The sequence below is a fragment of the Haliaeetus albicilla genome, chromosome 17 (genome assembly GCF_947461875.1).
Source record: "Haliaeetus albicilla chromosome 17, bHalAlb1.1, whole genome shotgun sequence".
NCBI lineage: Eukaryota > Metazoa > Chordata > Aves > Accipitriformes > Accipitridae > Haliaeetus > Haliaeetus albicilla.
The window spans coordinates 17,659,347-17,685,539 of NC_091499.1; the positions used below are offsets into that span (position 1 = coordinate 17,659,347).

The 26,193-nt window shown below is 34.5% G+C and overlaps 1 protein-coding gene across 1 annotated transcript in view; it reads right to left on the minus strand.

Annotated features, from left to right (window-relative positions):
• ASCC3 (activating signal cointegrator 1 complex subunit 3) overlaps positions 1 to 26,193 on the minus strand; it is a 283,091-nt gene that overhangs the window by 128,599 nt on the left and 128,299 nt on the right. Inside the window, exons 13-14 of the mRNA XM_069804940.1 lie at positions 25,318 to 25,389; positions 4,562 to 4,696 (exon numbers count right to left, since the gene is read on the minus strand). Coding sequence (XP_069661041.1) covers positions 4,562 to 4,696; positions 25,318 to 25,389 — 207 coding nt within the window. The remainder of the gene's footprint in view (positions 1 to 4,561; positions 4,697 to 25,317; positions 25,390 to 26,193) is intronic.

Sequence of the window (26,193 nt, forward strand, 5' to 3'; positions counted from 1 at the left end):
AGGATTTGTTCTGAAATAATTAAATGTCAAACAAATGATTACACATCAAATATTTGATGAATGTTCTCTAAAAATTAATTTCTAATAATTTAAAAACATTTGACACATAATTAAGAGGATTAGTAAAATTGCTTTCAAATTTTTAAGGCCAGCAAAGAATACAATGCTTTTAACCATTCTATTTTTCAGTTCCTCTTGTGTGTGCAAGTAGCCTTCACTCACACTTGCTGTGCCTAGACTAGGACATGCATAATTTGGGCATTACTTATTGTAAGTCATACACAGGATTTCAGATGTTTCTAAACATCTTCTTCATCCATTACAGTGAACGCTGTATACAGAATACAAAATAAGGATTGTATTACATTATCAAGAGTATTCTCTGGCAGGTATTGCTAAATTTCATGTCAAATGAAATGGCAAGACTGAATGGACTGCAGTCTGGTAATTTTGGGAACTGTGCCAATAAACACCCTTTTATACAAGATAGCTCTTGTCAGACAAACATGATATTATCATGTGAAGCTTAAATTAATCACTATGCACCACATAGCATTGCTATAATACAGTTAGACTTCTGTCAGAAATTTCATTTATATGGTATGGCACTGGGAATTTAGTACTATATAAAATGAATTTCACTTATTAAGGAGATTAAAATTAGGTAATGATGATCAAAGAAATTAACTGTATATAGAAACTTTAACTGACAGAATGTCTAATGAGGTTCTTCAGAGATCCAATTTGGCCCATGGATATTTCATATTTGTACTGGTGATCAAAAATTTAAAATGTGATCTTGCGGATTAAAGGTATAGTTTGGAAATCAGAAGCACTCTGAAGGAATGGTAAATGCTTGCAAGAACTGATTGGTTCCACAGTGCCGTCTGGCTCATCTACAGGATGAGCTTTGAGATATTTGGGAGCAAAGAACCTAGGTCATGTTTTGAGAATGGATTTTAAAAAGAACCCTGAAAAGCTCTTACAAGTCATGTGTTTTCTCATGTTAATACTCCATTTATTGCATAAGATGTATCTGATTTATAGTCTAAGGCATAAGAACTGCTGTGCCAGGTCAGACTGAAAGTCTGGCTAGAGCAGTAGTCTCTCTGAACAGCAACTGCCTAGGCAAGAGTATGTATCAATGCTCTTCCCAGTATATTCTCCTGGCCACCAGAAATTTGCCATTAAGAGACTTACTGGGAAGCTTGATCTACCCCTAAGAACAGTTTGCATTATTTAAATGAATAAGAACTTTCACAGTGAAAAAATTAAATTAGTGAAGAGAACCAGCATGAGATCCTAGGTCTAGAGCAGTAGACAGGCCAATACAGACATGAAGAATGACACACATAAAGGCTATATACATGCTGGAAATTGTTGCTGGAGCTCAAACAGAAATTCGGGCCTTGCTCAGTTCTCTACATCACATTACAAACATTTCACAACAGCTGGTCCTTCTTGTCCACAAAAACTATGAAACCATTAGTGTGTCTCTGCAGTGTTTCTATAACTCTGACTTGTTCTGTTCAGAACCACACCCGGCTGCAACAACAATAGCGGGGTTTTGACAGTTTTAATGGTAGAAAACTGAACAGTTATAATTCCTGGTTACAGTCACTTATGCCTATACATGTACACTCTGTCTGTACACCTATGTGGTACTGAAGTCACTATCTTAGCCAGTAAATCTCTCCAATATTAGAATTACCAGTGGAGGAGAAAATTTCTACACTTTCAGGTTACCTGAATGTAGATGTGTATTGCACATGCTTCAGATAGTGCTATTCCAGCCTTAGGTGTTTAATTACAGGATGGATTTATTGGAGGGGGAGGGGAAAGTTAAGGGAAAAACAATCTATATCCAGCTTGATGTCATTGTGCCTTGTGTCTTTATCTGTTACACTTTGAAATCTTTAGAAATTTTAGTGCAGAAAGTTCCTAAGACAAAACATGTGATTATAAAACCCTTTGGTAAGATGCACATATGTTACTGCTGTTACTATAGTCAATGCTGTTAGAAATATTTACTGCTAAGAAAGAAAAAGAAAATTTAGACTGAACAGTAATAGTTTTAATAACAAACCTCCACATGCTCTAATCACTGAAATCTTTGGTGTACTCACAAGTCTGACAGAATATAGTCTCTGGCTGTATTATAGTATGTGAAATGGTTCTTCACAATACCACTCAAGCTTCTTCAATTACATTTTATAACATACAAGTCCCTAAACCTTCTGGGCAAAAGAAGCATTTTTTGCTATTGTAATAATGTGGAAAGTAGTCAAAAGGATCAAAGATTCCCATGAAATATAAGAGAAGAATTCACACGCTTTTAGTTACAACGAAGGCCAGTTTGCTTTATTACAAAAGTTAGGAGACTTCCGTAAGTATCTTCTAAAGCAAAGTCAGCTTCTCTACAATCTTTCGCACAGATCAACATTTGGAACTACAATCCTCAAACAATTCACAATTTGATTTAGAACAGATGCTGGGATTCATAACAAATATATGTGTGCTTGGGTGGGGATGCAGAGGACAAAAGAAAGAGCAGGGAGATTTGCTATTTTACTCAGTATCTCCTAGATTTCAGTGTGATGCATAAATACCCTTCGAAAACCAAGTTATTTCAGATATGCAGACAACCAACCTACAGGCCATGTTATCTACCACTCTCTTAATTTGTACTATAAATGCTACCTTGAATCACTATCCAAGCACAGGTGGCAATAATGTGTATTCCAAATAGGTTTAGAACTTTTCTTCTCTCTGTGACATTCCTGTGGTTCCCATCAACATAAGAATATGCTTTCTAATTCATTAATCCCAGAATGAAGAGAAGAACTAAACATACAGCAGTAGTTTTCACCAAAATACAGAGTGAGTTGGACAAATACTTTGATGGATACCTCACATAACATGCACTGCTGAGATAAGCATATAATTTTTCCTAACTTCTTTAGCAATAATTTTGAGTGTCTAAAGAAGCAGTGGTACTTTCAATAGCTTCAAATATTTTTTTTTTCTGTATTAGCATTAAAAAAATCTAATATTATTTTTAATAAACTAAGAGTTTCACATTTGGTTCTAAGAATTCTAATGAGAAAAAGTTCAGCGTTAATTACCACTGTTACAGTAAAAACATGGGATCTCTATGTTCAGGTTTCATGTTATTTTACAATGCAGCAGATACTAACATCCACTAGAAAAAGAGGGGCTTTTTAATATGCTATTTTATGAAATATAAGGACATCAATTTATAAATTAGCATAGTTTTCAAAATATTTACTATAGCTCTCAGAAGCATCTCGACAGAAAGAACATATTTGATCCTGATTTTAAATAATTTCTCTAAAACAGAATTTTCTCTACTTTTCAGAAATTTGAATTTACCAGCTGTAACATTTATGCTCCATTCATAATTAGTAAGTCTGAATGAATCCTTTCCCATTCTCTTCAGAGGTATAAAATAAGGTAACATATTTATTACATCTAAGGACAGACACAGAATCTAAAGCCCTCACAAAATTCCTAATTCACAGGGGCACAAAATATTTAAGAGTTTATCAATACATTTGCCAGTGAGAGAAGGTATCTTATACATACATTATACTTTCTACAATGAATAAGTATCTCCTCTATGTTCTGCTATTTAGTCGGGGAGAGAGAAAGAACATTATTTTTCAAGGAATATTAACAAGACACTGTTAACCCTAATCTTTAGACCTCAATTAATATCACCAAATGTAAATGTCATATATAACACTGAATTAAGAATTGTTTTGGAAATACTCTCTCAGCAGAAATACTGGCATATTGCTTGAATAGATGAAAAAAAGTTGTTGCAACCAAATTACTTCTGTATGTTATATATTAGAAAAAAATTTGGAAGGTCAACTAACACAATTCATACAAAGACAGAACTGTTAGAATGCATAAAAATGTACACAGTTTCAGCTGGCAAGTACTTGACCACTGCTCAAAATACTAGTAATTTACGATCCATATACATATTTTTAAACAAGATCAGATTAAGCAGGCTAAACCCTTGTGAGATTCAAATGGCTTTCCCACTTTTGACTCTCAAATAGATTACTTTTTGATTGCCCACCATTAGTTGATTCACGAGGCAACGTGGTAAGTTTACAGGCTAGGTCAAATCAATACTTTAAGACAGTTTTCTGTCTCAAAGAGCGGACAGTAGCAGATGCTTAGGGAAAGTGCAAAAAGCAGGAGATACATACTCTCCTGAACTGTGGCAATTGGTGGTTTAGGGACCTCCTGAGCTGCAGATTACATGAAGACTACTGTCAAGCAGTACAAGTTGCATAAACCACAACCTATTATCAACTTTTTTTAAAAAACTAAAAGTAACAGCACTTTTCCTTCACCATTACTCTTTCCCTTCCTCTATTCAATTCAGCAATTCCACATGTCCCTTCAGAGCAAAATATATTTTCCCAGAAGATCAAAAATGCTTCATCTATTCCCATCCTGGACTGCCTTGTAAAAACATCAATTCTAGGATTGTGAAGACTACCAATGTAAATGATTCACTTACCTGTTTTTCAGCTTGTCCATAATCTGATCCTTGGGGTGACAAAAAGTGACATATATGACCATTGTTTTTTGCTTTTTCTCGAAGACCCATAGCTGTTCGTACTGTGGCATTTCTAGCATGAACAAACACCATTACCTTAAGACAGAAAGAAACAGCACCGATGAGAAAGTCTTAATCAAATAATGAAAACACTTTAGTGACAAAATATTCCCTATAGGAACAATTAAAAAATAGTTAATACATGATATATTGATGAAAACTAATGTTGCTTTAGGGAAATTAAAGGGTGATCCTGCCTATATTGTATTTAATATTTTCAAACAGCTTTTCAGAAGGTTCTCTTTTTTAATTCTTTAGTCTTTAAAAGATAGGGAACAATTGTTGGCAATAAAGAGTTCATTTTCACAAAGTAGGGAGATTACCATTGATGTGAAGACTTGTGTTATTTGACACATCCTAAATGATCTGGAAAGCAAATAGAGAGATGATACGTTTCCTGATGGTATGACTTGACTATGTGAGACAGCTGAAACAAAAACTGACTATAAAGAACCTCAGGAGAATATTGTAGTCCCAAACCACTGGACAACCAAAGTGAAGAATGAAATTAAGCACCAACAAATGCAAAACACATATGGGGATACAAATTTTAAACTAAGAGATATGATTATGAGTTTTAAACCACATACTATCACTCAGTAAGATACCTTAGAAACACTGTGGACATTTCCCTGAAAATACCAACTAAGAGTTGAGTGGTAATCAAAAATTATTTGTAACCATGTCTGCAGTAAGGCTTGCAAATACAGTTGGTTATCATCCAACCAACTCCACTGTCACCTGATTGTGCTTATTACCATCACATATGGTATCCGAACCAAGAGACAGCAATGAGATGTTAATACTTACTCCTTTAGATATGTATATGGACCATTTAAACTGATATTAAGATTCACTGCAAGGCACATTTAAGATGAATCATGACAGTAAACCCCCTCAATTAGCGTAGAAAGGGAAAGTGATTAAATACCACTTAATTCCAGTGTAGTAACAGTTCTGAATATCTGTTAACCACATACTGTTCGGAAAGCTACGCTATGAAGAACACTCTATATTGTCCCCCTAAGTACTTTTTATTGCCCAGGGTCTGCTTAAATTGACCCCACATACTTGGTCAGACAACTCTTTGATCAAGGATGAGAATTTCTGTGTTTTTAAAACTCACATATGGAAAAGTTTGAGTGCCTGGCTCTTGAGTAAATGGCAAACACTATTTTGCAAGTCCATCTAATTTTAATTAAAAATATAACCATGGAGTTACAGGTCTGTTTTAAGGTAGTTTCAGCTGAATTTTAAGATTGGTATTTCAAATTCCAGAGCACCGCTGATTTAGTTTTGGCCTTTTGGCACTATCATGCTTGTATCAACTTGCAGTGTATAATTGAATTACTCTAAATGAAACACTGTTAAGAAAGTGGTGGTATTTAGGGTATAATTAAACAAGTTATTGCCTCTGTTCTTAATTTGGGAATTCGTAATTTAATTGTAAATGTATAATGTACACATAATTTTATATAAAAGTAGACATAATAGTTGACATAATATAATTTATAAATTTATAATAAAAACAAGCAAATTAATTCAGGTCACTATACTGAGAAGATATAAAAAGAGAAACAATGTGTACATAACTATTTGATCACTGGGAACGATTACTCCTTACCTGTTTTAGCTTATTTGATACATCTTTCCATCATCAATTTAGTAACATTACGACTCCTACAATTATTAGCTTTCATCTGAGTAGAAATATTCTCAGATACATGTCACAGTTAGCAACATACCAATTTTCTCTAACTTAAAAAAAACATACTGGCAATTTTTTTTTTATAATTTCTTCAAAAAGTAAGAGAACTGCAACATAACAAAAGTATAGTGTATGTCCCTTCTGTCTTCATTAATTGTTTAAGGATTACTTGTGTATTTAGCTTTTTTGTAATTTTTTTCTATAAAAAGCCTGAATAAAAATATATAACTACTCAAAACAGCAATTTCCTTTTATTAACAGATCCACTATGTCTTCTTCAGTGAATTTTCACTTATTATAAATTCTGTGTCAACAGGTTTCACTGAAAAAAATCTTCACTTTTAAAATCAACTTGATTTTATAGTTTACTAATTCGTTTCCTTTTTAAATCGAGTCATATTAACGTTTGTTTCTTTGACAAATGGATTAAAAATTAATCTTGTGAAAATAGCTAAATTCTGAAAGTTGAGAAACTGAAGAAATACAGTAGCGGGCATTAAGGTGAAATAGGAATGGTCTTTTTTATCCAGGTAATTTTGAAACTCCTGAATTAGGAAGTGTAAAAACATTTGATGGGTTGATTCCTTAAAAAAAAAAAAGAAAAAAAAAAGAAAAAAAAAGAGACACACATGCACTAAGGGGTTTTATGATTTAACTGCAAAATAGGTTTGTTGATTGGTTTTACATTGTATTTTGATCTTTTAGATTCTATTTTTATTTCAGTCTTGCATTAATTTTGAAATCACTACCTATATCTTAAATCTAAAATGGCAACTTTGAGAATGGTGTTTACACAGCATTAATATTAATTAAGTTCAAACATATTAGACTAATAAAAACAGTCAAATAAAATAGGAAGCAAATCAGCACATAAGTGTGTATCTATAGCCAAGAAACTTCTTAATTATAATTCTTTATGGATTGTTTAAACAAGATACAGAGAGTCATATTAGGAGTTAACTTCAAACTAAACAAGGTACAGTAAAAAAAAAAAAAAAAAGGTAGGTGTAACATTTTGGTGGCCTACACCTGTTTAAAAAAAAAGGGGGTAAAAAAAAGCTGTACTGGGAAATGGGAACAGGTAAAACCATAAGTCACTACAGTTACACAAAGTAGAGCACAGACTACTAGTCACAGAAATTATCATAGTACAAAAATAGGTCCTTAACTGAAGAATCTTCCTTTCAATTATTATATAAATGAACAGCAACTGCAATGCTTGCATAGAGCCCATTCCTGCAACTCTAAGTGTGAGGAAAATCCCTCTTAGTTCCAGTCATAATCAGGCAGAACTGTGAGGAACTGACACTCTGAAGTAAATTGTCACTATGATGTCCTCCTGGTCCTGCGAAGACAATGATAAGCAACACCAAAAAGATATGGAAATATTATTTTGAAGACTTAGGAGAAAATTTGTTGTTATTTTTCATGTTTCTTCCCCGCCCTTAATTCTACCTCACCTTGAAAGCAGATTTGATCCAATCTCTTTCTTGGGATGAAAACTGTGCAAAAAGTAGTACACTGGTGGATGAAGCAGTAACATTCACTTCTAAATTTTACTAGTCATACAGAAATATTAGAAACTCAATATGAACTTCTGTGGGAAAATAAAATCTAATAGCTGACACTTTGCTGTAGAATATTATACAAACATGTAAGTATATTGTATAACTGAATCTTGGCCACTGAACATTTCTAAAATGACTACGTAGCATTACTTCTGCAATACCTTCAATTAACATACTTTAAAACACAACACTCAATCAGCTTGTACCAGTAGCAAAGAATCTGAATTCTTTTTCAAAGTCTGGCGCCTTCATTTTGTTTGAAATGAGGACAGACTTGAGGATTAATCTAAAAAAATGACAAAAAATATTACGTAGCACTACGGAAGATTTACCAATGTAATAGTTATAAAGAATTGGGCACGCCTGCAGTCACCTACTTGAGATGCTAGATAAGATACCTATGAGCTCAAGAAATGCAGATATTAAAAGCACAGCTATGAGGGGTACTAGAAAAGACCAAAATGCCTTAAGAAATAAGACCATAAAATAAATTAAATTTAAATTTCCTAGAAAAATGGAATTCTTGGCAGAAATAAAATTATACAGTCCAGGGTACTGGGCAGGGAATTGAAGAAGAGAAAAAAAAAAAAAAAAAAAAAAAAGAGAACTACTGTGCAATGCTTACAGTTAAAAGCCCACAAGAATATTACCACTGTAACTGCAGGATCACTGATAGAATATGCAAAAGCCATGAAAACACTAATCAAAATGTTTATGAGAAACATTTTCACATTTTTTTCATGCTGCTGAGAATGTCAACAGTGCTGGAAAAAGAGTTGGAGCCTTTTACCTAAAAACAAATAAAACATTCCTTTCTCATCACTGCCTGCCATAGTATAAGTTCAGAAACAATCCTGGGAGCTTTAGGAACTTTGATAGTAGGAGGTACTCAGTTTAGATGCGTTAAGAACTGGAAGACAGAGGGATTGGGATCACATTGCACTTTATGCTCCAAGGTCCCTTTACCTTTTATTTTAACCATTATACTCAATAAATTTCAAGAAATTAATAACATTGAAAACTTCTATCTGATATCCAATACTATATATAAAAATAAACTGTAGCCATAAATAACATCAACATTCTTGTTTACTCCATTTACCCAGTGAACTGAGGAGTTAATATTTAAAGAGCAGATGTTTTTGCTTTCAGTTAGCAGAGGCTTGGTACAGACTTGATAAAACTTCACTTACGATTTCTAAAGCTGCTGCCTACACGCAGCTGAAACTAAACAGGCCAAGTGCAATTCCATACTAGGTTTTCCACAAGAATTGAAAAACAAGCAGCCTGTTTCACTCTCAGGGGACTGGAAGATGTTTCAAGTGCATTATTAGGAACAGTAGCTAGGCAGGAGAAATAAAAAAAACCCAACCCCTGGCATTGCCAACACTGACCTGAAGGAGCTTGGTGGGCTACCATGTGAAATATGTAGAAAATGGGAAGGTGCTAAATTGGGAAGCCAGTCTCTAACAAACACAGTCTGTATTTAATCTTCCTGCTTACATTGAAACATTGCCTGCCGCATTTTGTATGTGAAACAGACAACACTCAATTAATAAATCAAGATCCAGTTTTTACCTTGTTTTATCTAGCATACTCTGATCAAACCCTGGTCTCAAGAATTAACAATTCCATAATGGGATTTGCTGTGAGGTTAACCATTACAAGAAGTCAGAATCACGTAATACCAAGAAAAATGTATACAACATTGTTTCCTCATATTCCCATTTTAGAAGTGAAACTAAGGTTAAGTGAATTCACTATGTGAGTGTGAAACTTAACATGTCAGATCATACTGCTTACTATATATGACTTGATAAACAAAAAGCAGAGCTCTGATTAACTCCATTGAAGCCATGAGCACCCAATAGTCTTAATCATCAGACCAATGCTTCCTATGTCATAATTCTTAAAATTTAGAAGCCCTGATGAGTATGTACTCCTGAAGATTTTTATTTCACCATCTTCAGCTTCTGTAACATCAGAGAGAAACTGTCAGAGGTAGGGCCAAAATCGAAATTTTCAGTGAAGTGTTTCTTTGTCCTATATGACAGACCACCTCTTCATTTTCTATTATTCTCTATTGTATCCATCACACCATTTTAATCTTCTGGAATGAAGATGTGTCCTGACACAGAACTACTTTAAGATATTAAATCTCTTGCGCTAAATGAACTAAAAGAAATAAAGGTCTAATGCATAAAACCCATCAGAATATTCACTGGTCAAAGAACACATTTGATATTCTCTTAACAGTTTTTATATGGCTGCTTCTTCTTCAAGAATCCTTGTATGACAATGTCTGACAGCATAGCAATCATTCATTCAGAAAGACATAAGACCTTCTTATGCAAAAAATAACTAAGAAACAAGCATTGTATAACTATCCTCTACTTGGAAGCCTTTCCACAGTTCTTATAGAAAGATACCTATTTTTCAGATGTGTAGCATGTTTCCTTTATGAAATTTACCTCCTGCTGTTTATAAACTAATAATGCACACTCAAATCATTGACTTTCATGTATTTCATGATCAGATATCAACACCTGACCAAATTTTTAAATTTAAAATGATTGCACAAATTGCTGACAATAAAAAGAACTTCTCAGTGAGAGGTAGACAGACACCAAGTCTGATTAAAAAAACAGACTGCTTTATTAGCTGATTCGGGGTACCCAATCTTAAGGCTAATATTTACTTACCATCTCTGTACATCACCAAATATGTTTGTAAAGAAACAGCCCTAGCTAAAAATTGACAAATAACATCTCGTTGAATGTTTTTCCCCCAGTGAAGTTGGTAAGCATTTACCACATACGTTGTGAGACAGCAATATAGTCAAGAGGGTTAATTTAGCCTGTCCTAACTGTGTCAGAGAATATTATATTTCAGTGGCAAAATCTCTGTGCATTAAATTATGCAAATAAGTTAGGAAAAGTAATTTAGAATAGAGAGAAGCGGTTCCACAGCTACAAGCTGTGTAATTAGATCTGTACTCTGCAGTTCAAAGCTAGCTCTGGTGTATATAGCCTTAGCGCTGAAAGCGTCTGCTGCTGCTCTCCTGAAACCAAAGCTTTTCAATAATAACAAATATACCAGAAAGCAAATGTCTCTAGCTAGGTTACCTCCCAAGAATTTTCTTAAAGTATGAAACAAATCAAACATTTTCACCACAGACTTTGTTTAACTTCACAACAGGAAGTGCCCGCATCCCCCAAGTGTTGCATATTCCATGTTGTAATCTTTCTGAAACACGTTAGTGCATCGCCAAAGCACTGAAAAGTGCGCTATTATTCAAAATACCTGCAAGAACTAGTACTTTTCTGTTATCAGAGACACATAACTAGGTGCTAGTAGGACTTTTCACTTAGAGGAGAAAGAAAAAACACACCACATATACACGTAACAAAAATGTCTAAAGTAATTCATGAAAATTTATAGTCAGGTATTTGAAATCCCTTGAAACACCTTTCTTCTGCCTTGGACAGTACAGATGCTTGCGCTAACTTTTGCTACTGGAAAATGTGTCTTTCAAACTAACATTCTCTAAAACTCCAAAATGGTGCACTCATTGTTCTGGGGAAGCACACTGACTCTTTCAAGTATCTTTCCATCTTCTTGTTAGAGTGCTGGTCACTCGAATGCTTGAGTTCAGCATCTTTGTTTTACGTCTCAGCATTTTTGTTTTACTTCACACCTGTCCTTGAGGACAGAAGGCCTAGGTTTTGCCACCCACTTTGCATCACATCTTTCAAAGAAATTAAGAGGTAAGAATGAATTTATTTAATGTAATGTTGATATTATGTAGTTAAGAGACAAGTATTTATACTTTATTTTAGCTTCAAGACATTGTTTGGCTTCACCCAGCTAAATCCTTGTAATATGTTCTTTTATGTGGTATACAGTTCTTGACCTGGGTGTTACTTCTACTGAAAATGAACCGTTAGGGATATGGCTCAACAGATCAATCTATCCAACCATTTTCTCCCTTAAGGTCAGCATGAAACCCCCTTCAAGTATTTCACAAAACTCAGTTCCTAATGAAGTTTCAACACTTCTCCCCAAGGAGCACTGACTGCACCTATTTATGTTAAAACCATCATCCTTTGGACCTCATTAAATAGAACTATCTCCTAGACTAAGTACAACTCACTAATGTCTAGCCTCGCTCTTAAGAAATAAAAAAATTGTTTCTCTCGTATGTTGTGATTTCTCCCCAACTCCCAAGATCAGGTTGTGTCACTTACCAAGGCAACAAGAGAATTTGAATTTATTTTCTAATTATTTTAATTCATTTTAGTACATCTTGTATTTAAAAGAGATACTGCATGTGTATTAAAATCTTCTTTTACACTACAGTAAATTGAAGGATTACTATGCTGCCTACAAACTAGTTCTAATGAGACATTTTATATATTCTTCCTTTTGTATAGAAAATCCTTCACAAGTTAAAAGCAGACTGCATTTACTAATCACATAAAATTAAATAATGTACATTAGAATACAGGAATTTTCATTCACGCTTTAGGGGTCAAAAATGCCAAAAAAATTCAGCAAGAGTCACCATAAAAACATATGTACATTCAAGAGAAACATTCAGCAAACTGCTGAAGAACAAAGCTACAAAATATCATACAATATTTTAACAGAAAATATTAACTAAAGACAACAACAAAGAAATCTATAATGCTGCATCAGCTAATCAGTACTGTAATGTGATATATTTTGAACTCTTGATAGATTACCATTAATTGGTGTTGCTGCTAAGTTTTGATTTAATTATTCAACTAAATTACTGCTGATCATCCATTTAAACAAAAACTAGGATTTTTGAAAAAAACCAACACTACAGAAACTAATTAAAAAAAAGCTATTTAATATAGCTATTTATCTAATTATATATCTATTTAGATATACCAGCTTTTAATAAATCTTATTTAGTTTACAGATATTTTTACTATCGTAATGTGCACTTGCTCATTTATTTATCTGTAATAATAGTACTTTTTAAAGACATCTGTCCTATAATTTCAAATTTTTTATTTCTTTTAATGTGGAAATCTATTTTTTACTTAAGATGTACCCACCCTAATGAATATTATATGGTACAGTCCCATCTCTGTTTTATTATTACTCATGAAATTCTATGTAAAAAGCTATGGTAAGGACCTTATATTGGAACTACTTTCTTAATTTTCTTCCTATCTGCCCTTCCTTCATGTAGCCTTTTCTGTTCTAAATCTACCCATAAAAAAGGCTCTACTATCGTACATTCTGAAATGCTACCATCTTTCTTATTCTTCATTTTCATTTCTCTTACAGTTTCCTTCTTGATGCACCTCCTGCTCTGCCTTCTCTGACTTGTTACAAACTTTATTGTTATAACTCTATTCTAATTCTCAGTATAAACTTAGTTGCTCCTGGTTTTATTTTCCTTTTCCCTTGTCCTTCCTCTGTCTTTGTTGTACTGTCTCTAGCAAAAGATCTTCCCACTTAACCACAAACTTTTAAACACAGAACTCGTGGAATTATTACCATTTAGTAAACTTTGTTGTAGGTGTCGTAAGTATGTAACATCTTTGGTGGAAAAGAAATACATTTGGAACAGTCACAAATAGTTCCAACAATACACATATTTTAACATATCTTTTTCTTGTTTCTACATAATTTATAGGCATTCTGAAAACTTACTGTCTCAGTGATTTCCAAGTGGCAGGAGATGATGCAAATGGTGTGCAGAATCCCCCATGAAAGGTAGATTCCACCACCACCAAAAATGGCCTTACTACTGTTAGTTATTAAACTGACTTTTTAGGATTATATCTAATAAGACATTTTAGCCTGGAGTGATCAAGGAATTTTCCTTTAACTAGAAGCTGACAGATTTTCTTCCTCATCTGACTTTTTTCCCCTTCATTTTAACATTATAATCTCAACTGAGCTCCTGCTAGTCAGGTTACAGACATGATTTTCTTGTCCTTTTTGAAGATAGGGATGACATGTGCTGTCTTTCAGTTCTCAGGAACCTCCTCTGATCATTGTGGCTTTTCAAGGATTATAAGTGGCTCTGCAATGATATTGGCCAGCTCCTTCAGCATGTGTGGCTGTCTCCAATCAGGTTGCATAGATTTATGCAAGGGTAAGCGTAAGGATAAGTCTTTGCTCTGATCTTTCCCATTTGTCTCAGAGACCTTGGGATTCCTCTAGGCAAATCTTACTGGCAAAGACCAAGGTGAAGAGGACATTGAGTAGCTCAATCTTCTGCATGTCCTTTGACACCAGGTTTCCTGCCCCATTCAGCATTTTCCCTAATTGTCTTCTTGCTGCTGCTGTACTTGTGGAAGCCCTTCTTATTGCCCTTTACATCCCTTGCCAGATTCACCTCCAGATGGGGTTTGGCTTTCCTAATCCTAATTCTGCATGCTCAGACAGTACCTTTATATTCCTGCTGGGTTTCCTGTCCCTGCTTTACCATCCTGTAGGCTTCCTTTTCATGTTTGAGTTTTGTCAGGAGTTTCTTTCTCATCCATGCTGGCCTTAGGCCACCTTTGCTTGATTTCCTGCACATCAGGATGGACCGTTCTTGAGCTTGACAGATGTGATCCCTGAAAATCAACCAGCTTTCCTGGACAACCTGCCATAGGATTCTTGCAGGCAGATCCCTGAAGAGGTCAAAGTGTTCTCCTGAAGCCTAAGGCTGTGGTCTAGCTTTTTGCCTTGTTCTCTCCATCAGAATCCTGAATTCCACCATCTGATGGTCACTGCAGCCAAGGCTTCTCCCAGCATTCACACCCCTAACCTGTCTTTCCCTTTTTGTAAGTTCAAGGTCCAGCACAGCATCAACCCTCACCAGCTCCTCAAACATCTGTGCTAGGAAGTTGTCATCAATGCATTCCAGAAACTTCCTGGATTGCTTTTGCCGTGCTGTATTGTCCCTCCAGCAGATATTGGGGTGGTAAAGTCCCCCAGGAAGACCATGGATAGTGAACATGAGGCTTCTTCTAGTTGCCTGGAGAAGGCCTCATCTACTTTATTCCTGATTAGTGGGTCTGTAGCAAACTCTCACAAGAAAGTTGCTCATCTGTCTGCTGGCTAATCCTCCTCTTAACCTCTCAGCTGGCTCATCATCCATCCCTAGGCAGAGCTCCAGGTATCCCTGCTGAGTTCTCACATAGAAGCAAGTTTCTTGCCATCCTGGCCTGACCTTGCTCAAGAGCCTGTTTCCACTCATTACAGCTCTCAGTCATGTGAGGTGTTGAATCACATCTCTGATCTCAATATGATTTTAGCTCAGCAACTGGATGCAGACCCCTAATTTCTCCTTTTATCCCCATCCATATGCTGCATGTAGCAGTGCATAGGCATTCAGAGAGGCACTCAGTTACGCTCGTGTAAAACACGACATTGTATCTTCTGCCACTATGTAAAAATGAAAGATATAGGGGTTTGGTGTCATTTCCACTCAAAGCTATGGATGAAACAGTTCTGGACCCATAAGTTTGACATTAAGCCTCTAGCATTAAAATAGGAGACTCTGATGGTATCAGACCTCTACACTGAAGAACAATCAGTGTGTATGCAGCAGCATTAATGGGAGGATGACTCTGAGTAAAAAGTACTTGCCCATATGAAACTTCATGACTCTTCCTTTATACCTATACAACAGTTATGCACATTTTCCACTAACATATGCTGATTGGTTTGTCTGATTTAATTTACATTAGGAAGTCCTAAATTATTAATTACTTTAAAAATTGCAAGCACTTGTGTTTATGATCTTTTTTTATTCTATTTTGAATTATATTAGACAGCCTATAAAATAAACGCTCAGTTATGGAATCAATGCTTAAATATGGATTCTAGACACTAAAGGAAACCTGTTTCAGAACAGTATAATGGGATCTACGCTATCTTCAATTTGTAGCATTAGCCAAATGTATGACAAAATGCAGAGGAAAAATGAATAGAGTGAAAATTAAAGAAGAGGACAAATTCAATAGGACAAACAAACAATACTGACTCCTACAGGTAGTAGAAATTACTCTGAATTCTAATTGACAGGATAGAAATAGAAATATCTATTCTTGTATAGAAAATTAAGCAAGAATAGCTAGTCTATTACTATGCAAATATATGTCATTAGGCAGCTAACAATTGCATTTTTACAGATGTCAATGGACTTGAATGACAATTATTATTTGAAATTATAAGCAGCTTTTCACTGCATCTTTTTTTAGAAAAACAAGATCATGCAATAATTTGTTTCAAGCATTTCCCTTTGTCCTGTTCTGACACTAAATATTTTGTCTTTGTACAATAAAATATGTTTCTATATTATCATAAATTAGATTTTTGACAAATATCACTCTAGAATAAGAGTTGTCATGTCTAGCATATCGCCTCTTATGTTTCCAAACTATTATACTTACATGTAAACCATCCATAATATGAAAAAAATAACCCAGGAGCCAGTAGTGATAAGCAGTTTCTATTCAGCTTTACTGAAGGAAAGGAACATAGAAGACAATGGCAAAATCTTCGTATTTATTACCATTCCTTTTACTTAAGTAAAAAGATTAAGAAAATTGCCATGTCAACCTCTTTATCTTCTGGTTTTGTAAGATCCAGTAACATAAATAAACCTACTAAACAATTAAAGAGCAGAACGGTCAGGTTTTCTAGCTTATTTTTTATCAGTACTGATTTAAAAACACAGACCTTCACCCAGAAGCTTTTTTTTCTCCTAATCAACAGGTTTTCTGCATCAACAGAAAAGTGAAGAACTGCCTTCAAGTGTAAGCAATGTTTTTAATATGAAACTTAATAAAGTTATGAAGAATTTAAATGATGCAATAGTTTGCAAACAATAGTAAACTGTGCTAGAACAATTAGAATGTTCCTTGTAAACCCATACCTAGCCCTTCTCAAGATACCCTCTCCTAAATAAGAATATTATAAATACCTCACGATTAAATACATGAGAGTATACAAATGTAACATATTCTGGAGTCATCTCTTCAGTAACCACAAAGAAAACTATCAACTCCACAGCACTACACATGAGAAATGTCATATATGGAAAGTGAACAGAAGTGTAAAATCAAAAGGAATATCCTGATGCATCTTAGTGTCTTAATAAAGAATATTAATTTCCCATCCTCATGGATTCCTCAACATGTCTTCTGAAGTATCATTTATCCTTGCCATTAAATTCTTACTGGAGAACAAGAAGAAGCTGACAGGGATCCACAGACTTAACTTCCCACAATCTTCTAGACCACTGATGATCTGCAGTTCTGTGTCTGGAAAACAGCCTTCAACACAGAGCTAGTAAAACTCATCCCATAGGCTGCAAGACCAGTCAAGCTGCCTTTACCACACTTGTAAGCCGTACATCTGTAACTTAACACTTAGGTCACCCACGAAAGGCGAACTGGCTTAACATGCAACTATTTATTATTTCATTTAAATATAATTTTAGGCTCTGAGAGGTTACGAATTTGGAATTAAATTTGATTTTTTGTTTTAATGATTCAATGTACATTCATAATATCAGAAGAATAATAAATCTAAATAGTAGCACTTGGTACCTTAAACAGTTGTATTACCAATACTGACATTATTGTGTAGCTGTGCAAGACTACAGACATAAACTGAATAACTCGTGAAGTCATAATTAATGGAAAGATATTAAATTGGTGCTTCTTGTCTACATAAATTCATCATGAACATCTGAATGCATGTATACAGGCACAGATATATAGCACATGAACATTTAGAAGGCTACCTAATTGAAGAATAGTGGGTTATTATATACATATACATCACTTGTTATGGCAGCCATTTCCAGCAATTTCCTCAGCTGTTCATATAGGCAGCTGACAAATTATTAAAGTTTAAAGCCAAACAGATTTGCCCAGAAAATATAGAGGAAAATAGTACATACATATCATTTGACAATACCATGAAACATCTGGTATATAACATTTTTTGAATCGTATCTTCTACACAGCACATCAATATAGTATTTTTAATTAAAGATACAAAGTTTCATTTATTCAGGCATAAGATTATATTAACTATTATATCCTCAAAGTTGCAAAAGGCAGTTATTGTGGAAATGAAGTGCATAAATAAATGATGAAGATGAACGTAAAAACAATGCACCATCACGAAATCAGTTTGTGATTTTGTTAAAGTGAACATACATACAAATGGGCCCTAATTGTGCAAAAACTGCAAAAGAAATTCTACAGAAAACTATCCAAAGAATTCAAGTCTTCAGTTAATCAGCTCACAAAAAAATAACATCTAAAATGATAAGCCATAATTCGGCTATCCTGCCAAACCACTTTACTTTCTGTATTTGCGTATTTTTATATACCTACATACATGTGTGCATATACAAATATAGAAGCAATATAAACACATGTATATGCAAATAAGCTACACCAGGTGATGAAGTAGAAACAATCTGTATAGATACAGAGTTACAAAAACTCAGACTGAAATAAACTCTTTAGGCTGTAAGATGGAAGTCTAGAAAACCAATCTAGATAAAGAATCCATGTTAACAAATCCAGTAACTTTTCAGAGTTATTTGTCCAAAGTATGCTATAAACACTATGTCACCCAGGAAAAATACTAGGACAAGCTTAATTCTCAAGATACTAAATTCCAGAGAGACCTCTGAAGAAAATACTGTTTTATTAAATCTTATCTTATGACACAGCTATAAAAGCATTGTCAACAGTTGCAGTAACTTAGCTTATTAAACTTTTATCTTCACACGGCTTCTGCAACCAAATAACAGCTGGAAAACTGATAATAAAGAAATTTAATCCATCATTTTTACAGATGAAATTAATACCTGTCAAATTCACTTCTGAGAATTTAATATAATAGATTTAAAATAACTACTCAGTGTTTCTTTTTGGGTTAAGATAGTGTTGCAAGAAAAACAAGATGATGCTTCTTCGTATGGCAAAGTTCAAGTCAATTATTGTAAATAGAGAACAATTACAGACAAAGTGAATGCTTTATGTGCAATATATAGCACAGAACCAGTTTTGACTATATAAATTCAAGTGTAATCTGTTTCTAATCTGTGACATCAAAAATCCTGATTTGAAAGAGTCAAGTATTAAAATCTGTGCAAGGTGATACTTGGAAATTAGTCCAAGATTTTTTAAAAATATATAGCATCTCTGTATTACTTCTAATGAACTAAATGCAGAACAGTGGTATAGTACATTTTAATTAAGTACATAAATTCTAATTAATAAAGCAAGCTTGATCTCCAGAAAACGGCATACTAACCACCCAACGCAGACACTAATTAAAAATTTAACAAGTATACATGGCTGCATTCTGCACATTAAAAAAAAAATTATCCAAATTTCATTTTAAAAGATAAAAGATAAAGATTGTCATAGGTATATCAGATGCAGTTGAGACTATACTGAAAAAGCAAAATGGTGAGACAGAAGCCAGCTAAACCTAAGAAACTAATTCAAATCAGAAGAGCAAAAGCTCAGAAACTAACAAGGTACTTGAAAAAGCACTTTCCTTCAAAAGGTTGTTAAGAAAACTGAACTGAAATAACCACAAAATGGGCAGTCTGAAATCAGTCAGAATGCACTCATAGTGCATCATTGAGAACGGATGGCTTGAATAAGGCTGTTCATTGTTTTAAGTAGTTTTCCTCTGTCCCAGTAGTAAGATTTCCAGCATATTAATTCTAAAAAGGTTGTCATATCTCCACTGGTTTACAGTTCCTAAAGCCTGTTCCACTCAAGTTAACTGAGTTGTTGCTATTGTTGCTAAATACTGCATTCACTTTTGGGTGTTGTGGTGGGCTTTCAACAGCTGTTGACTTTCAAAGATCCAGGTTCTTTGCAACAGACAACCTGGCATCTCTGGCCACCAGAAAAGCTCTTCCTTGCATATTGAAACCACTTCCTGTAAAGCCATGATGTCTCCTCAGTATTTATGTACTGCCACCTTGAGCCTCAATGCCTGAACAGACAGCAAGGGCAATGAGAACCCACAGAAAGATGTCAGAACTTCCACTGAACAGTCAGTTTTTGCTATGAACTGAAAATACCAAGCTCAGTGAGAAAAATGAACTTTCAAGGAGTTTCACTGAGTACCAGACCTAGTGGAAGAAAAGTTAAAACAGACAATATGTCATTTCAGAGTTACACAGAAAACTTTCAAAAGCAGTGGGAAAACACAGACATTCATTGTCTTAAAAAGGAAAAGAGGTTTCAGAAGACAGAATGCCAAAGGCACTCCAAGTTGAAAACTGTAATAAACAGGCAAAATAGCAAATGAGCGAAGTGCATTGGGTAAGGAACCAGGACTGAAACTTAGATATCTGTGGCTGAAGACAAGTGGAGTAACAAGAGTATTGAAGGTCAGAAAAAAACCATACAGGAAAGTAAGGTGCAGAGAATAAATATAGGAGACCTGCTGAAACAACACCAAGGGCAAAGAGAACACAGGATTTCTTTCGAAGGTTTAAGTAATATCAAAAATAATCAGCTATGAGAGAAAGAAAAAAAAAAGGTTGCAGAAAGAAGAGATGAGTAGTCTGGAGAACGTGGCAAAACCAAGAGAGTTTTATGAGTGCAGTTTGAGGAAGTATTTCATCCAAAAGCTTTCAAAGAAATTTGGCAGCTCCTCTTCCAACTCATAAAGAAAAAAATTAACAACAAGATCCCAAGATATCTTATCTTGATCAAGAGAGAATGTTCAGATGAGGAAAAAAAAAAAAAAGAAAAAGAAAAGATAGCAAACAGTAAGGTTCTGACAAATTCATAAAAGCAAAAGTATTTAAGAGGTGATGGGGACAATGAGAGAAACATATGATCATCTCTTGGTAACCAAGGTAATGGGATAAAATAGCAAAAGGTCAGCAACAGCAGGATATATAACAGATGTGAACCTCTGCAACAGCTGCGACGGTCAGAGTCAAAAAGAGTTAATTCCCCAGGATACTAACTTAAGCAGCTGAACCTTGGCAAAGAGCAACAGCTCCATATTTCTTAGATAAAGGAATTTAATGTAAAGTTAAAATTTACATGTGATATGTTTCAGAGGGAAAAAAAACCCTTAAAAATACTGTTATTTCTCAAAACTCCTAAAAATACTATGTTATTTCTCAAAGCATAACATGACAAGGGTGTTTTGCCCCTCATACATTATGAAGATAAACACAGTATGATATGCATTGTCCTAAACTGGCTAATAATGCAATATTTCAATTTATTATAAAAATGATGTTGATACATATGGTCTTCAGCCACTGTCTTTGCTGATCTCGTGAGGTTCTCTACAGGCTGCCTCAGAAAGGTGCTACCTACTTACTAGAAGTTGTTGCCATTAGATGCCCTTCTCACAGGGCTGTAAAATGTGAAGAACCTTTTTCAGCCGTGTAGCTGAATTAATGCTGTTAATGCACCTAGCCCACTACTGGTGACTGCCTAACAAGAGACAACTGTAATCATTTTGATGGAACGATAATTTTCAGTGACTGAGCCTTCACCCAGTCTTCAAGGGAACAGTATCCCAGAAGATAAATGATGGCAAAAATACTCTACCTGCAGCTGAGCATGGGAGTCATATTCTCTGATGAATGATGTGTACTTTCAGCTTCGTTTTTTTGCTTTGTTTAAAGAATCCTTGGTTTATTAAGAGGTAGAAATAAAACTCCAAAAGTGCAAATCAGTCCAAGACAATCTAACATCTTTTGAGATAATATCAGAACATAGTAAATTCAAAATATGACGTGAAAACAAATATTCACCAGCTAGTATCAAGCACAGAAGGACAGTCCCAGGAAAGCAGACTTAAAAGCACTACAGGTTCTCACTTAAAGCAGTCTTAAGAGGTAGGATCTGACAGAGAAACCTCCTGATGAAGATCTACATTGTTAGTAATCCTACAAAAAGAGCACACTGACTTAAAAAGCACCTGGAAACCTTTGGGACATTTTCTGATCTTACTTCTTCAGTCATGATAAAAACTTTCCATAACAAAAACCCTAGAAAACTCAGTAGGGCAAGCCATCTATCATTATACCTTTCCTCAAGTTAAACAAGAGGAGAATTGTGCTGCAAGACAAATGTTATAGTTTCAGTTGCATTTGGTAATTCAAAGCGAAGCCTACAAATGAGATATCTCATTAGTTTGAGCAGATGGATCAAAATTAAAGGCTGAATCACCAACTCTTAATTTCCCAGTAGCCAGGAAGAGCTTGAAGTCTTGCAGAGGATGACTGTTGAAAAATCAACATAAAAAGCTTCTCTCCATCTGTCAAAACACATGCCTGTAAAATGCAACTACCTCTTACCAGGCTTAGTCTTAAAAAATGGAAACACACGTACATATATTAAAACACATAAACACGTAACTTCAGTCAAGCATCACACTGTAACCTAAAATATAACAGGGACACATCAGCATGACTTCCATAAGAGTAAATTATTTGGTGCTGGCATGGTAGAATTCTTTGAAAATGAGTGAACAGAAGAGGAGATAAACAAAGAATGTTAAATTTAATTTATTAAGACATTCCAAAGACTCTGGTGAAGAATCTTAAAAGAGACAACACTGTGAAAGTTTGATGGCCACAGAAAAGTGTACATTAACTCATGAAACTTTAGAAGAGGGAAAGTATTTTTCTCTGATTCTGGTGTTTCTTTCTTGCACTTCAGTATAAAACAGAGCAGGTAGGTTTTTGGCTCTCTGGAGCACGGCTAATGAGATCTGTGTCTGTCACACATTACTGCCTGAATAGTTGTAAAATTCCAACCATGTCCTGAATTCCACACAGATACACAACTGCTGTGGAATTTTTTTCTAAAGTATTGGGGGAAAGACTTGCATACATCTTTCTAAGAAGTATATTTAGAAATAACCACAGCTGTGTTAAAAAGCAAACAAACTTTGCACACATAGAAAGTAACACAAGTTTGAAGGGAATCACAAGCTAAGAAAAGTAACAGAGCCTGTCGGTAACAGACTGTGGTGAACGTGGACACAAGGTAATGGATTTCTAAAAACTAAGAAAATCAGAAGGCGGCGATAACTTTAGCAGATCAAAGGCTATTCTCAAAATTGTGAAAAGACACTAAAGAAAACCTTCCTAGCATAATAGTAATCATATTCACTCATAATATTAATGTTCCACTATGGGGCAGGCATTTCAATGTAGATATATCTATGTGACTCTTTTTTGGGGGGGACTTTTTTTAACATCTGCAGTTGGATTAATGATTAGACAGATCATTTGTCATAGCATACTCATTAAAAGGAAAAATCCCTAATTTTTAATATGTAGTGCAATACTACATACTATAATTAACTGTATTATACAATGAGCTGATATGCTTGATTCTGCATTGTCAAAGACTGCATACCAGTGTTTGTGTATCATTCATTTCAAGATATGAATTTTTGTTCCATAAGTATCAAGACAAATATGTTTTAAATACTCTGAAGAAAAGTCCAATGTAACTGGTTGGTATTTAGACATGTATTTAAGAGAGTTATGCAACATAGCAGAACAAACATTGTCAAGCAAAGAAAATGCTTAACACTTACAATCAGTTGAATGAAATGAACTAAAGTGTTCTGAAATCAAATGAACATTTATATAGCAAGGGAAACCACACTTCTGCTTTATCTGAAAATACACTCCTTATTTGGTTTGCAATACAATTTTCAGAAATTGAGATTAGCAATAGTGTCTGCTGCTGAAACTGTAACATTAATTAGACTGCAGTTCTTCACTTGACCTCTTTCTGCTGCAGCTCATGCCTTAAAACAAAACACTCATGCATTCAGCTGCCAGTACAGGAACTAAAACTATTCTCAAGCAAAGCTACAAAAACATCTTCTGCTAGAATTAAACAACTTGTTGTACTTCATTTTTTTTCAAATAATATTATATGTGTTTGTAGACAGTTTTTTTCCTCAGTGTGAAGAAAAGAGAGGGGAAGAAAGATGCAATAAATACACCGGAACAGCATGCAACTTCCTGCTGGGAATCCAAGCTATGTTACTTATTTAGACACACTGATCTAAAGAATCTGCTACTTGTAGGTTTATCTACAGCAAATCAAAACACACAAAATCATAACAGGAAATGGAAGATAAGAAACTAAACTTACTTTGGTGTTAGGAATTTGGTAAGGTATGTGCATAATTGACAACGAGGACAAAATAAACTAAAGTTCCCTTGGTACTGCCAACAAATTTTGTTAACAGTCTTCACTTAAGAAAATATCAGCATTTCCATATGTAATCTTCATGAAAGTTTTCTGAATGTAACAGTAACTGATATCAACAAGAGAAGATAAGTAGATGAATGGTGTTAAAGCAGTGGGAGCAGGAGGACTAAGAAGCTGTTGCTGAAGTATTTTTCTCCCCCCAAGTCATAAACCAACTGTTCATCTTTCAAAAAAACCACCACAATCTGAATTTTATGTGAAAAGGGGAAAATGTGCAATTCTTAGTGTGACTGCGTTTCCCTCTTTTATATATAGGTTATTTAGTGAAAAGCCTCTTCAAGGATCATAGTGCACTAGCATTTGTTCCTGCTCTGAACAGGTACCATATCCGCTACAACTACTGCTGCTCACTCTGCTGTATGTGCAAAGTTCTAACAAAAATGAGACATTGTATGGGGGTGAATCAGGAACACAATAACAGAATGATAAACTATTCAGGCAAATGAGTTAAGCCCACAATCCTGGCAGAGGGGAGTATCGACTTGAAAATTCACTGCAGAAACCTCTACTGTAAAGCAAAATGAAGGACTACTTCCTTTAAAAAGAAAACAAAACACAAACCCCAGGATATTTCAAATGACAGATGCTAAGCCCTTGTGCACCATGTCTTGAACACTCTGCATAATTCTCATCCCTCATCTCTAAAAGGAGACACCAGAATTTGAAAGATATGGGAAAGGCTAAGAATAATAACTAAGTGCTGTATTTTTTCTTTTTTTAATCATTAAATGTACGTAAGTGTAAGGTCTCTAAACCACTGACCTACTTTGCCTTGTCATTTTAAAAAAGTGACATAAATATACATTAATTACTTTAAGGGAGATAGATAGATAGATAGATAGATAGATATAGTACCAGGAATTTTCATCTTAGCTAGAAGCTAACATTATTCAGCCTGGTTAGATTTTCTTGCATGCTGTTTCTATAAAGTGTTTTCAAGATTAGAGATGACCTCTGAAGTGACATATCTCAAAATAATTAAAAAACCCCCAAACCCCCAAATTCTGAATACATCGTTATGATGATCAAAACTAATTTCTTTACATGTGTTCTGAATGCAAACCAGAGCAAAAAAATAAATACCTGGTGTCCAGCCATTACTTGCTTCAGCACATTTTCATAACATACTTCATCCATATGATTCAGCTGCTGCACCTGAAAAACAAACATCCTACTTCATATTAAAAGCATTTCTATCTTTATGTATTTTCTACCACATATCAAGCAATTTACAGTGATCCATGAAGGAAAACTGTGTTTATGCAATTAAATTTACAATATACTGATTCCCATTTCTAACAATAATATTTTGTTATTCTTAAATTCACAAATAGAATGTGAAAATAAGTAGACAAAATATGAGTAAGGGCAGTGGATAGAAAATTTATTATGTGTCTTTGCTGGTTTTTTTTAATGACCAAAGAGACATAACCCAGTTCTACTCTTTAATTTATCCGTTTCATATTAAGGAATCTAACTTCTACAGGATATTGATGAAATATCCATTTAATACATCATCTTACCTAACATTAAGTCCTTCTGTTTGGTAATATAAAAATAGTTTTTACATTGCAGATATACATATCTAGGAAATTACTGATTGTCAGTTTTTTGCCATAGAGAACAGAAATTTCTTCATAGTTGGGTCATGTACAGGGAAAAGTAGGAGTATTGTGTACAGAGTTTCCAACTATGGATAAAAAAAATGTTTTAGGAAGGTTCCAAAATAGAGTTCAGTTGAAATAAAAAGTATTCTTCAAGCTACTCTAAAGATTTTTTTTTTCTATTTCTTTAATGCATCACAACATAAATAGCATGCATCTACTTGAATGCACCTCAGTATTAAGGTTGTGACAAATCAAAATAAATAAAAGTAGGTCAAAATCAGAGCAATCACTCCATTCCTCATTTGTGCATCGATGTTTTATAACTAAATTTTTTTGACACAAAGAAATTTTT